The 15767-nt window shown below is 38.8% G+C and overlaps 1 protein-coding gene across 2 annotated transcripts in view; it reads right to left on the bottom strand.

The window, feature by feature from the left end:
* NOTCH3 (notch receptor 3) overlaps positions 1-15767 on the bottom strand; it is a 798092-nt gene that overhangs the window by 146084 nt on the left and 636241 nt on the right. For both annotated transcript variants that reach the window (XM_044084438.1, XM_044084439.1), the window contains 2 exons: positions 11673-11924; positions 4933-5042 (listed from right to left, as the gene is read on the bottom strand). In XM_044084438.1, coding sequence (XP_043940373.1) covers positions 4933-5042; positions 11673-11924 — 362 coding nt within the window. The remainder of the gene's footprint in view (positions 1-4932; positions 5043-11672; positions 11925-15767) is intronic.

Raw genomic sequence — 15767 nt, 5'->3', positions numbered from 1 at the left:
CATCAAAGCAAGCAATTTTACTAATGAGGTCAGAGAAATAATACGTATTGATAACCCAGACGATTCCTTCTGACAGGTACAGAGTACAGCAACAACAGGAAAACTAAGTGGTGGCCTTAGTGACTCTGAAGCTAACAGAACAAATTAGAACTATTTCAGTCGTGTCTTCCCTTTCTGAGTAATATTTTTCTACATGAATGAAAAGAATAAAACATGTTTAAAGTTCAAGAAACTGAAATGGCATTCATCTTAAATGGATAAGATTGTAGGGTGTAGAATAAAAACTATTTCAAAGTTCAAACTATTATCATTACTGGCACAATAAAAGATCAAAAAGTGGTCTCAACTGAGGATCCCCAGAGCAGAGTAATTTTCAGGACTACTCTCCCTAGTTACCATTTATGAGTAATGCTGGCAGATGTCAAAGTGCTCTGATGACTAAAAAGATAAACTTGCTGTGTGGTTGTGCTGTGGTTTTGTGCTCTCAAACTCTGTTTTCCCATGCAAGGGGTAGGTATAACTGACTGTTTGTTGTTTTGTGCATCACAGCTATATTATCTGAACTGATCTGAAGAAGTCCTGAAAGTAGATTGTCTGGTAAACTTTTGTGGCCAAAGTTACAGTTCTCACCTCCTTCATGCCAATATGAAGGAAGCAATCCTGGAGACACCAAACAGACTGACCTACTAGGAAGTGAAGACAGGTTCACTGAAGATAAGTCTAAAGACCCTGTACGTTTTGCTGATAAATTCTTTTAGAAATAAAAGGCAGTACTGGAACCTTCTGCTCTAGAGAATCTGTAGCCTGATTTTTTTTTCTGTTTTTCCCCTCGTTAGATACCACTGAGTCTTGCTTTTGGAACCATTACTATGCAAATAAACAGCAAGTCCCGAACCCTGATGAATTGTCTTGCTGAGCATATACTAGTCTGGACACAAAGCAGAAAGAAATCTGTGATACTTTGTTTTGTAGAAGAATAACATTTTTTACAATGTGTTTAAGCACGGCTCCCATAAATTGAAACTTTTACCAAAAAAAAAGTCTGTTTCTTCTAAAGAGTTTCAGAAACATCTCCATACAGTGAAGTATAGTCTGATAAAATGGAGCAACCATAAGTCAATCCAAAAAAGAAAACAAGGGGATACACTGTAGCCAGAGGTGTGCAAAACCTAAGATCAAAAATTTGGTGCACACTTTACTGGACTGCAAAATGGCCACAATGCATGACCAAGAACTGAAAATGAAACTTTCTATCTATAATTTGAGATACCACCTGTAAGACATCCACCCTTTTACTCTACCCTTACTGTTTTTAAACATTTCTGGTAAAGCTTTTATGAAAAAAACTCACTTGTATAGGCTCATGGGTTCAAAGGAGATTGCTAGGCTAATGGCTCAAGAGCCTTTAGAAGCCTAGCCAGGTTTAACCAGATTTTACCCAATGTTCTATCCCTTGGGAAAAGACAGCAAGCAAGGTTTTGACAATTTTTACAGACTGCCTCTTATGGACATAAGGGACATGGGTATCACCCCAGGAGTGAATCTGCAATTTCCCATCCATTGGTCCAGATTGTGCTTGAAGATGGTCAAAGAAGGGATTTGCTTCATGTGAACAGGAAGCCTATTCCAGAGGAAGAGCAATCTCTGTGACACATATCTGTCTTTCCCAGCATGATCTATTTATCTTGGAAATCAGGTTTACATCTTTGGAGCTGGTAACTCTCATGCAGTTAGCTTTGCGAATATGCAACATTTCCATCAAGGCTGGTTCAGAGTCTGCCTTGCAGGTCAGGTACAGATCACCCCTCAGTAATCGGTAAGAAACTGAATACATTGATAGGGATTTTAATTGGTCTGCATATAACATGTTGGTTATATCCTGTATTTGCAGGTACCAGGTGAAATACATGCCAAAGTGTACATTGTACTCAAATTTGGTCTGATAAGGGGCAAGTACAGTGGTACTATGACATCCTTAGATCTGGATGCCATGCCTTTACTTCCAAGCTGAGCCACATAGAAAGATTTCCTCACCACTGTTGACACATGGTGGTCAAAGTTCAGATTACTATCTATTTGAGTACTAAGATCTCTCACCACTGGGTCAACTCTTAGGGGGTGCTATCAATGTTGAAATTTGCAGAGGTATTTGATTTCCCAAAAGGTATTATTATGCACTTCTTTGCAGTTAGTTTGAGGCCATGGCTCCTACACCAATCATTACTCAGCATCAGACCATTTGGTAGGACATCAACATTGTTTTGGGAGTCAATTATTGCCCCCTAACATGCAGTCATCAGCAAACTTGGTCAGTCAAAGTCCATTTACATTTGCCTTGACATCTGGGAAGTATATCCCAAACAGGAGGGGGGCCAGCACTGAGCCCTGTAGCACTCCACTTGTGACTAGCCTTTGGTTGGATATGGATTCCACCACTCTAACATGTGTCCTATCTGTGAGCCATATGGCTATCCATCTGGTGACATAGAGGTTTATACCCAGTTTTGTCAGTTTAGCTATGATACCTGGGTGGGGTATTGTGTCAAATACAAGACAGGCAGTATGCACTGTCTTACCCTCATCCACAGCCATGGTGACCAAGAAGTCCACCAGACTAAGTAGGCAGGACCTGCCCTTGATGAAGCCAAACTGGGTTGGGTCTAGAGTCAGAAGATTTCCTACATCAATATTAATCATGTCCATGATTATCCCTTGTCTTGCATATGAGGCTAGTCACACTTAAAGGTTGGTAGTTTCCTGGGTCCACTGATGGTGCCCCCCACCCCTTATGCAGAGGGATGACTGTTGCTGTCCTCCACTCTACTGGGATATAGCCGGTCTGGAGACTGTGGTTACATACACATCTGAGTGGGTCTGCTAGGTCATGTTTCAAGCTAATTAACAGTCACCTTGGGATTATGTCAGGGCCTATTGACGCAGTGTTTCTACCTTCAGAGAGCGCAGAGACGTGCTGCTCTTTTGTGATAACAGGCAAAGGAATGGTAAGAGAGTACTTCATGGGGAGTGACTGGAGGTGATGAGGGGGTGAAATATGAGCTCAATTTATCGGTCATTAGATTTGCTATTTCTTCTGGCTTGAGTACAGGTAGTGCCATCTACAACCAACTCAGTACATTGTTGAGTGTTTAAGATTTCGGGCATACTAAAAAATGCTTTGTGGTTATCATTTGCATGGGAGACTATTCTAGTTTCGTATTTAGCTTTTGAAGACTTGACTAGTTCCCTGATTGGCCTTTTGAGACTAATAAGGGATTTTTTTCTCTGCTGTGCACCCTCCCACTTAGTATTCAGGAATGTCTTCCTTCTGTTGTATAGTCTCTTTATAGGGTCCACCAGGGGTAACTTGTTTTTTCGGCTAGACCTGAGTTTAGTTTGATCAGGTGCTGCTGTTTCTATGCAGTTGTTTTAAGTGGTTGAAATTAACATTCACATATACTTCTGCATAGGCCTCTGTGCTTTCGAAGTTAGGCAGAGCGTTAAAATTACCTATGCTAGCACTTAATAGAAGGTAATTTGCCTTGGAAAAATTCTTTAAGGTTTTAGGATTTGAAGGGAGTTCTGCAGTTAAATTTATTTCAATGGAGACTGATTTACAATCCGATCTTACCAATGAGGACTTTACTCTGGGGGGACGCAATGCTCTCCCATGTTTCTGAGTACTATATCAAAGATATTTGAACCCCTAGTGACCTAATTTATGCCTAGTTATAGTGAATACTGACTTCTATCCTTGTCTGTAGCCTGCTTTCAGGCTTTCACAATCTGGGTATCTTATCATTCATCTTTTTTTTTTTTTGTCATTTGTGACACAGATTCTTAGTGTACCATAACATTCTGAAGGCTTGTGACAGATTCTTAGTGAATCGTGGGTTTCTAAAGGCTCTTGGGCATGACAATCATCTACTCAATCAGGTTGTGTCTTATTAGAACTTTTTGTAATACCAGAGCAAACACTTACTCCAGGTCTCTTGCTAAGTCAGCTATGGTGCCAAGTACACTGGTGAGGCATTTGACACTAGCACATTTGTCAATTAAGTGCTAGTAATCAATGTGGTCTGCCCACTGACTAATATACAAGGACACAACTCCAGACAAAAGATATTTATTATGCAAAACAGTAAACCTGCTGCAATGCATTTGGAGTCATTTACTGTATTTTACTGGACATGGACATGATCTTGTACATTTAGGTGCTCTGCCACCAACCAACTTTTTTATTTGATTGATATATATATATATATATATATATATATATATATATATATATATATATATATATATATATCACTTTTTAATCCAGCTAATGTACCTTGCCTCCATTGTTATGTTAGCCAGTTTCACTTAAAGTCTTGTAAAAGATTGTAAGTGGATGGGTTGTGTAACTTTTAGATGATTAAATACATTGCTCTTCCCAGACATTCCACAATCACCCCAATCTACTGACTTACTCAACTCTTCTGTAATCCTCTTGAGCAGTACCTGCAATCCAGTTAAACATGGAATAAAACCACAAATACACCAGCAACTGTACCCTTTGGTGCCACTGCCAGATTCTAGCCTAAGTTATAACTTCTTTCACAGCTTTAAGATGCTTTAAGGCTGAAGATGAATAAGAAGTGACTTCTTGCTCTTAACTGTGGAGCTGCTCAGTGAAACAACAAACCATGACATATCTCAAACACACATATGCAGTAATCTAGCCAGTGTACACATGCCAATGTATAACATATACGTAGACAGACATTTATCAAAAAAATACCAACAATAAAGAAAATTTATTTTTTTATTTTTTTTAATTATAAAATAAAAAAAAATAAAAAAAAAATATACGTAGACAGACATTTATCAGAAAAATACCAACAATAAAGAAAAGGATGTACAATTTTAAAAGCAAGGCAGCAAACCATTTACCGGAGGACACCTGCATGTGTATCCCTGAGGGTTGTTTGCCACCTTACACTGGCCACCATTCTTGCAAGGTTGAGACTCACAGAGGTTGATGCTGCTCTGACACCGATGTCCTGAAATGGAAACAAAGAATATCACTGCATCAACAACTGCAAATAAATTATATGAAAAAGTACAAGTAAATTCAGCAACAGATCCTTCAGTACAATCGCAAACAGATAAAACAGGTACTGCTTACCTTTCAAGAGCTAACTTGTCATATACAAGTCTACAGCAAATGAAGTACAGAAACTACACACTAGGCAATCTTAGCTGTAGATCAGAGGACTCTGAAGCCAATGAAAAGATAAAATTAAGGCCAAGCACATTTTATTCTAGCAACTGTGTTATGGTTATAAAACCATCTGCAAATTTCTAATAATAGTCATTCAGTTGACATAGAACTACTGCTACTGCTATGGCTACTTAGTGACCCTCAATCATCATAATACAGATAATCCTAACTTTACCCTTGCCACACACAGACAAGAAATGTTACTGAGAGCTATTTACATGCATACACATGCATGATATTTCCAGACAACAGGCCAACACAAAAACAATGTCTGTTCTGTTGCTGTACACAATACTTTCTGCACCTAAAGAACCTATCCAAACCTTTCTTAAAGCTCTTACTGCATATTTGCCCTCTATGATCTAATGGAGATCCTTCCTGAACGCTATCACTCTCTTCTTCACACCAGCTCATACACCAGTGCAACTTAAGACCATCCTTTGATTATGACTAGATTCCATCTGGACCCACAAGTCCAAGGTTGTATTACCAGTCCACAGACCTAAGACATTAGAAAGATATTCATTCTAGAAAACTTTGGGAAATATTATTATGTCTCCTCTAACCCTACTATGAGAAGGAGAACATTCCCAGTTTCATAGTGGTCTTGTAATCCAAACACTGGAAGCCAGAAATTATCCTTGTCCACATATGCTGTATTCTCTTGACCTAAATTTTAAGAAAATAAAAAGTAACAAGTTAATGCTTCTACAGAGCAACAGCAACAGAGTTATCTAAGGTAGGCCTTATTACAGCAGCGTAAAAGGGAAGCGCAAGCATGACTGTTCTATTTTACTGCACTTCAAAAGTGTGAGTACAATTTGGTTTACATGTAAGCTGACATTTAAATTTCCATCTATCAGTGCACCTAGGTCATGAACTGACTTGGCCTGTCTAATAAGACACTGCTCACTCCACCTTCCAAAGAATCTGACATTTCCAAAGGCAACACTGTTGACTTTCTAATATTTGGAGTCATGCTGTAGGCCTATAACCAATTAGCAAGTGCATGAATGTTGTCTTGCTTAATTTTAGAATCACCTTTGCTTGCTATAATTTTGGCTACTTTGATGTAGTGTACATATCTGCAGAAAAGACAAAAAGATAATGAAGATATACATTACAGAATAATGGGACCAAATGAGACCTCTAAAAGAGACTGACTTCTATTTGACAGTTATCTCTGCATCTTCTTAAACCAAACTCTTGTAAATTTTACCTGTAAATGATTCTCTAATCCATCTGATGAGGTTACTTTTCGGACAAAGACCTTCTATAGCCTGTTAGTTAATAAGTTACATTTACATTATCAAATGCTTTACTCAGGTTCACAAGGAAATAAGTTGACCTGAAAGCCTTGCTCAGTAGCCACAGCTACATAACCTTAGAAGTTTAACAGGTTTATGATGATGGACTTAATTTTTGTGAATATATACTGAAATGTGCCCATGTTTTCCAGTGTTCTTAGCTGACTTACAAACTAACTGTAAATGCTTCTCCATGAATTTTGACAAATTATACAGTAGACTAATGAGTTGGCATGTTGTGCAAGACCTTTACATTTATAATCACGAATGATAAGCTTCCTTCTGATCAGAGCTGACCTTAATCTCTCTAACAGATCTACTGAACAGACTTCCTTAACCAGAGTTGCCCACTATGAGCAACTCATCCTTCTGATTTTGAGATTCTTCTATGATTTGATGGGTAAATGGTGGAGGAAGTGATTAAGCGAGTTTTAAAATGTTAAAAACATCTGAGTATGTTTGTTGGGACTCCTTCCAGTCCACTGTTACACAAGCTGTCATCCCCCACTGTGTCCTTTCCTCCTTTTTTTGTCTCTTTGGATGGGATCAGGGTCATGTTACTGTATTCAGTGCCATCACCACTTTTCACCAAGATCTGAATCTTACTTTCAGAATTTGCTTCAATCCCAGACTTGCTGAACTGTCATGAAAGTTTTGATGTTCCCGCAAGTGCAAACCTTTCTAAACCATCTTCTGATGTGACAAAGAAATGCCCCCTTTGTTAAGGGTTCACTTTTTGGGGGGCTGGGGGGACAACCATATTGGATGGTACCTTTCTATCATTAAGTATACCTACACTCAAAGTTCTGAAGGTGTCCTGTATATCTACACCCAAAGTTTTGAAGGAGTCCTGTAATGACTGCATGTACATGTGCACATGTTTTGTAATGTATTTGCCATTGCAGACATCTAATATGACTGGCTTAGGTTATTAACACTCTATTATAAAGAGAGTGCACTGGCTGATCATAATAAGAAATCCCTGCACTCTGCTTCACTGACAAAAGTATTCAGAGCATGTCAGCTTTGATTTTAAGATAAAAGATACAAAGACCCTATTGATGAGATCCTTAGAATGTTTGCTAAAACAAGTCAGCTGCAATGTGCTGAAAAACATGAAGGTATGACTGCAGTTTGCACTTTATGTCAACAAAAGCAGTGAACAAAGACTCTTGAATTACAATGCATTCTCCTTATTACTTATTTATTTGTAAGGCTCATCTTTAGTTCATCGGACACTTTATGCATTGACAGGTAAGTTAACAGTTTTAAATGGAGCCACATATAATAAGTACAAGGTCACTGTGTCTGTGTATTCCCCTTTCTTTGAGGTATGGAAATCTCAGAGTTAGTACATATACGTACAGGAGGCACTCGTGGCAAGGTGGACTTACCCCTTGCAAAAAAAAAAAAAAAAAAAAAAAAAAACTTTAAAGAACATTCACTGTTCTTCTGTAGTTTCAATGTTCTTTTTTTTTCATAATTCTGCATACTCACAATCCTGGACCTAAAAATTACAACAGAGAGCTGACAAGTCATTTGCTTATATACAGAACATGACAGAGCCCCCCCCCCCCCAACCGTGTCACTGCTCCCACTATCTTAAGGTCTCAAAGACAATGTTTTCAGTCCCAACCAGCCATGGTGCTAAGGCACCTTAAGTTACTGTCCCCTCCCAAACACAGATGGCCCAGGGGTGGTAACCGTTCTCTCGCTTCACAGACATACCTCTGTTAATTAGAACCAATTACATAGCTTGCCAGAAGTGCTGTAAGTGATGAATGATTCACACATGTAATCCTTTGAAATTTCACAATCAGAGATGCCACTGTGTATTCCTAACGGGCTTTGAAAGGGACTGGTTGTCTGGTTTGGGAACACGCTGCCTTTCATGACTTGTAACCTTAAGGACGACTGAGAAGCACTGGTTCTATCTTTGGGTCGGGAGCGAATGCGCCCCGGGAAGAGGATTTTTCATGTTATTCCTCTTCCAATGTGAAAACCGTTGTCACACGGTAGTACAGAAGACTGTACCCTCCCATTTTTAAGTTACCAGGCATCCTTTCTCAGAAACACAACCATTTCTGACAGTTCAGAAATCTGGTTGCAGTAATACGTAGGTACCGACTAATCTTCTACATACTAAGTCCCAACAGCCTTCAAGACAAGTGGTTTCTTTCTCCTTTATTATTTATTTATTTATCTATCTATTTATTTATTTTTTACATTTGTTGACCGGGATTGTCTGACTGAACTAAAAAGCCCTTTTTCAGCGGAGGCCCGGGGAGAAAAGCTCCAACATATTATACAATTTTCATTACAAATTCGTATTAAACAACAATGTTACAGGATTATTACAAGGCATTACGTAGCAATACAGTGTTCTACAGTGTCAATAATCAGGAGTATAGCATAACTATTTGAAGATGTATAAAAAGAAATATGTCATTAAGATGAGTATAGGTTTTGGGGTAAGTGGTTACAAAAAAACAATTTTATCATAATGTAGCTGCATGAAGGCAAGACAATTACAACAGAATGTTTCTCTGAGGCAATTTGCTTAATAGATTTTAGAAGACAGTAGAAAGAGTAGTCAAGGAAGATAAGAAAGAGCTAGTGAGAAGAGTGAGTTAGGGGAAGAAAGTAGATTAAGGTATGGGAGGTAGGGGATATTTAAGGAGGGAGTGTGCAGTGGCAGGACCAGTGACTTTTAAAGTGCTCTTTGGTGGCTGTCTTAAATTGTTTAGGATGTGTAAGGGTCCTGACTTCTAGTGGGAGCCTATTCCAGGCAATAGTGGGGTGATAGCTGTACATGTTGCGTCCAAATTTAGACTTGGGTTTGTAGATTTGTAGTAGGTCTTGGTTACAGCTTTGAAGATGACTGGAGGGAGAATAATGGGAGATGAAAGGAGATAGTGTTGGGCAGTAGGAAGGCTGGTATAAGACAGAATGGATTATCTGGAGCTGAGAGAAAAGAAGCTGGTGGGATAATTCTAGCCAGTTTATGTGTTTTAGAGAGAGAGAGAGAGACAGTGATGGAATTTGTAGGTTTGTTGAGCAGCAAATCTAGCTACCTTGTAGGTATATTCGAGTTTGGTCAGGAGTGCTGAGTTAAGATTTGTGAGAATTTGAGAATTGTACATTAGACTGGGTAGAAGGTAGGTAAGAGAGCGGGTAATCTTGGCTTCAGAGGTAAGGAATTTCTTGTTACGGTAAAGGAGCCCTAGTTCTGAATGAGTCTTTTTGATATAGTTATTAACATGCAAGCCAAATTTAAGCTGATCGTTGATGGTTACGCCTAAGAGCTAAGTGCTGGACTCTACCTGAATGGGAGTGTTATTAAGGAACTGTATGGAGAAGACGGGTTTAATATTGTTGAACTTTTTAGATAGGAAGAGTAACAGCTATCTCCTTTAAGTTCCCACAAAACCCATTTCAGGTTAAGCACTCAGAAGGATTCAAGTACCTCTTCTGGTGTTCATTTTTAGTACTTTCACATAGTTTACACAAGATCATCATAAGAACTAAACTAACCCTGCTGCTGCCTTTCCTGAGACATGACACCAGTAACATCTTAATACCTATGCCTATGTATGATCCAAGTTTATCACTGGCAAACATTTGAAAAGTCTAAGAACTAACTACATTAAATAAATTGTGAAAAGCCTAATAACAAAATTACTGAAAAATAAGTAACAGGACAATGTCTAGGCCAAGCAGTGGTTTCTCATAGCTGCTTTCAGTAAGCAAATGATGTAAATGTGAACATTTTTACCAAGCAGGCGGCTGCTGAAACTAAGGTCAGACACTTAGTGATGTTAGACAGGAACTGGTTTAAGAGTTGCATTTGTACTTTTAAAGACTGCATTCATCACTCTAACTTAAACATATCTATACAAATAATAATCGGGCTCAGCAAAGCATGAAAGGAACATCCTTAGTATTAAAACTTCAGAAAAACAAGTTTCATTGCTGTGGCTTGTTTCCTTTTTGGAAGTCTGAATCTGCTGACAAACTAAAGAATAAGAATAAAAGAGTATGCAAAACAAGGTTTCAGAAGCAATGACCAGTCAGATTAAACGTGAATTTAAAAAAGCATTGCAAACTTAAGATATTCCCAATATGTGTGGTCTATTATCCTAGCAACCCTCAAAAAGAGATGCTCAATAAACTTTTTATATATTCATTATTGCCAGTTGACAATGCACACAGTATGGAGAACTTTATGGCAAATACATAAAAATTGTGGTGTTATTTTAAAAATACTGAACAGAAAAAAAACCTTTCAGAACATTATACTTGGCTGATAAAAGCCATGACAAAGCATGATCAAGTTACCACATATATTTCTGAGCCAGAAGTAATGCGATCTTTTACATGCACTAACAAATCTTGAGGTCTTATCTTCTCAAAATAATCAGGAGTAGCCCCACATGTGCATGAAGCATCTATGCCAGAAAATGCATAGTTAATTCTAAATGCAATATTTGGCTGGCCTTCAACAAAGCAAGATAACCCATTGTTTCTTCCTTTTCTTATCTCTTCTCCACCCAACCAGCAGATCCTCTGTGTGTTCCCACTCCTAAGAATTCTACTGTCTTTTTCTTACAGCACCCAAAACAGCAAAGCACCATACTGCATGTAACTTTTCAACTTAATATGGGTCCTGGATCCTACACTCTATACATAAGCTTGCATCACAAATGCAAAATGTTGACAGCTTATCAATACTGCTCTACGTGCTGGGCTGATGTTCACCTTTAACCACTCTCTCATAAATACCACTTTCAAAATTACTTTTATTAATAGCTTTTGAAACATCGGTATACTGAAAAGATCCAGACACAAATCAATGAAAATTAATGCTGCCTTGCAATCTCCTATTCAAGAGATATAGTGAATAAGAAATATTATGCAAATCTTCCACTACCGCAGGTTTAAGGATACATAAGCACAAAAAATGGAATCTGATGTACAACACCTAACACATACTGCTAAAACTGCAAAAGCAAAACAGTTCAAAGTAACCAGGTGGCTATGTCTGGTACAATGATGCAAATTTGAAACAAAGATGAATTTTGGCACACCATCTTGAAACTCACCTGTGAATCCTAGTTTGCAGACACAGTGGTAATCACTGGGGAGCTGGATGCAGTCAATGGTATTATGTGGGTGACATGGGTCCGATAAGCATTCATTAATGTCACCCTCGCAACGTTCACCAGTAAAACCAGGGGGACAGTTGCAACGATAACCTCCAACTTTGTCAACACATGTGCCATTGTTCATACATTTAGGGCCATGGCTGGCAGATGTCACAACACAGTCATCATCGTTAATCTCGCACAACACTCCTGTAATGTCACAGAGTTATACAACAAACATGTCAAGTGTGAAGTCCAGCATTACAGAAAACATGCTTACACTATTATTATTTAATACAAACATCAAATTAAAGTACTACTACTATGAAATGTAAGGCAAATGAGTTTTACAGAAACAGCGAGAAGCTCTGGACACCAAAAATAGGTTCATCCAGATAAACATTTTAAATCAATGAAAGTGTCAACTTCTGCAACATGAAATAAGTATTCCAAGGGAGAGCTGGATCCCTCCAGAAAGAAAGGTACACTATAAAAAGGCCGTGCACACCTCCAGGGAAAATATAGACATGTCCAACAAGAAAGTTGGAAATAGCTGCCACATGCAATCAGCTGAATAGCTGAGACAACTATAAAGAAGAAAATCTCACTTCTGACAGATACTGTGAAACCTGGAAAAGAAGCATTAAAAATGGTAGACCCCCATGGTTCATGGCTTAAATGAAGAACATTTTCCACATATTCTTGACTGGAAGGCTTCTTCGAGAAGTTGTGATAGAGGAGTCTATGATTATGAATCTTGTGGCAGTCTTTGAAAAGGTAACCACAAGGCCTGAACAGGTAACAGTATATATTGCTTATCTTGACTGTGCATAACTGAAAAACTAAAAACTTTAAATGTTAACATATATGTAACTCAATAAGCGAACCGTCTGGTTAAGCAACTGGTTACAAAAAGTACCTGACTATCCCATTTGGGGTTACCAATGGGCTCCCATAGGCCTTGCTTCTCTCTGCACTATTCTTCTTGGTATAAGAGTAGGAAATGGGCTTTATATAACTAAATATGGCAATAAATGCAAAAAGAGTGGCAAAGTTACAAAAATAAAAGCTGCTTACGTTAAACAAGATGGTTTACTGAAAATACAAACGAGGTAGTTCAAATAATATCTCACCAGTCAATGTAGTATTATGAAATCTGGCATGAACGGCATAAGACTACAGAATAAACATTTAAATCAGAAAACAAAACCAAAAAACACAACAAATACAGATCTATATAAGCAGTACAATAAGAGTTTTAATTTTGGCCAGTACTCATCTTTCAAAGTCAGAAAAACATTATTCTACAGCTCGCCTTACTTTGAGTTTGTTTATTCATTCTAGGGAGATACCACAGTAATACAATTTAATACTGACTGCATCACTGCATTTTTTAGCTTTCAAGCAAGCTACATGAAAACGCACAATTCCTTCCTACAAAAAGAACAGGGCTGGAAAACAAACTTTTCTGAATGACTTCAGGAATTATATTCATTTTCTGACCTCTGCCTTTTCTATAAGGTAGTGTTACATCAATTTCTGGTTGAAAACGTAAGTCTGAAGCATACCACTGAAGAAGCTAACAACAGCTTGGAAACCCGACACTAAAAAGTATCAACAACAGAAAATATAAATAGATACATTATACAACACCTTGATACTGCAGAATAAGGTTCTACTTAATCAGAAGTCAGTTATAAATTTCATTTATGAAGTCATTTAAGATATTTTACTATACATCATATACATACACAACTGTATGTATTTATCACACATGCAAAACACACACATATAAATATGTATGGGAAACAAAAAATATCAACACGTCATTAAGGCAGTCGAACTTCCTTAAAGTCATTAAGTCATAAGCTTTTAAGGTTAAAAAAAATGACAATTGCCACACTGGAAATGGAAAACAACAACCAATAGCAGCACTTTAACAGCCAACACTTTTAACACACTTTCAACAGACTTCTTCAGAAATAAATCATGGTCAAACATACAACCTTTAAATACAAACCATCACCAACTGTGTTAACACAGCAATTAAACTATTAAATAATTAATTAAATGCATTTAAGTATTGTATATATTTTTTTACAATTTCTGTAGTAATGCATTTAATTAAGTAGTTAATAGGTTGATCGATGTGTTAATTTAACTCAATTGGTGATGGATTGCATTTAAAGGTTGTGCATTTGACTGTGATTTGTTTCTGAAGAAGTCTGTTGATGAAAGTGTATTAAAAGCCATAAACAAACTATACAATAGAAGGAGGAAGCTACTACATGATAGAGCAAAATCCCAAAAAGGGAAGGCATCTCTGATCAGTATTAGCAAAAAACTACGGGCACTCATAAAATCGTCTAAGGCCAGCTTCGAGAGAAAAATTGCACAGGACACTAAGGATAATCACAAGGCTTTCTTTAGTTATGTTAGGAACCTGGGTGGGAATTCCCAGATATGCTCAGAATTAGTCCAAAATGACAAAAAATACACCTAACCCACAGACATTGCCAACATCCTAGATGACAGGTTCAGCGCACCCCCCCCCACCAAAAAGGCAAATATCTATCCCAGCAGAGTGCTGCCCCCCTGACATCTCAGATGCTCAGGTAAGAGCCACCCTCTCCAAAGCAAAAAACACAGCATCAATGGGACCAGACGGTGTCCCTGGCTGCGTCCTACATGAACTCCAAGAAGAGCTAAACCCAAACATAAAACTACAGTTCAATCTCAGCCTTACTACAGGATATGTACCCAAAGAGTGGCGTACAGCAACAGTGGTCCCTCTCCACAAAGGTGGTGCCTCAACGGATCCTGGAAATTATCGCCCCATAAGCCTGACTAGCTTGGTCTGCAAAGCTATGGAAAGGATCATCATGGACCTCATAAATAAAGATATTGGGGACCTACAGACACTGGATCCTACCCAGTTCGGCTTTGTTAAGGGCAGATCCTGCCTCTTAAACCTGGTTGATTTCTTTGAAACAGTCACCAAGGCCATTGATGAGGGAAGGTGGTCCACACAGCCTACCTGGACCTCGCAAAAGCCTTCGATACAATACCCCACTCGGGCATTATAGATAAGCTCACCAGCTTAAATATAAACCCCTATGTCACTAGATGGGTTGCAAACTGGCTCAAGGACAGAACCCACATGGTTAGAATTGCTGGAGCCATGTCAGACTCCAAACCAGTTACAAGTGGCGTCCCACAAGGCTCAGTCCTGGGACCTCTCTTGTTCGGTATATATTTCTCGGAGGTACAGGCCAACACGGAAGGACTGTGGCTGACCAAGTTCGCAGACGACTGCAAACTAGGCGCCATAATCGACTCTTCAGCCGACACAAGCATCCTACAAAAGGGCCTCATAGAAACAGACAACTGGTGCCAGAGCCATGGCCTCAAGTTAAATGCCAAAAAGTGTATAGTCATCCCCTTTGGCAAAAACAAAGTGCCCACAAATTACCACATAGGTGATAATCCATTAAGTACAGAAGAAGTAATTAGGGACCTGGGGACCCAAGTTGATAGCAATCTCTCATTTGACAACCACGTGGCCAAAGTGGTTAGAAAAACATTTTATATAGCCCACCTAATCAGGAAGGGATTCACATCTAGATCAGGGGACGTCATTGTGCCTCTTTACTCATCCCTCATCAGGCCCATAATTGAGTACAATGCCCCTTTTGGGATGTACCTTACCAGACACCTGCAGCAACTGGAAAGACCCCAAAAGTACCTCACCAAGAGGATCAAAGGGCTCAAACAGATGCTATATGCTGCCCGGTTAAAGAAACTCCAGCTCTACTCAGTGGCATACCGCCTGCTCAGAGGCGATCTGTGCCTGACGTATAAAGCCATGTCCAACCCGGAATTAATGGACATGCTGCACCTCAGAAAATCCAAATCCCATCAAGCTACGCTTGAGAGACTTGAACCTCAGCACTGAAATAAATAGGACATGCTGGAGGGACAGATTCATAACCCAGAGGCTCCCTTCACTCTGGAATAAAATCCCAGTCCAGGTTAGGCAGAGTCCCTCATTGA

The sequence above is a fragment of the Protopterus annectens genome, chromosome 9.part0 (assembly GCF_019279795.1).
Source record: "Protopterus annectens isolate FY-2018-M chromosome 9.part0, PAN1.0, whole genome shotgun sequence".
Taxonomy (NCBI): Eukaryota; Metazoa; Chordata; order Ceratodontiformes; family Protopteridae; genus Protopterus; species Protopterus annectens.
Note: the sequence above shows the minus strand (reverse complement) of the source record. Positions and strands in the feature narration are given on the sequence as shown.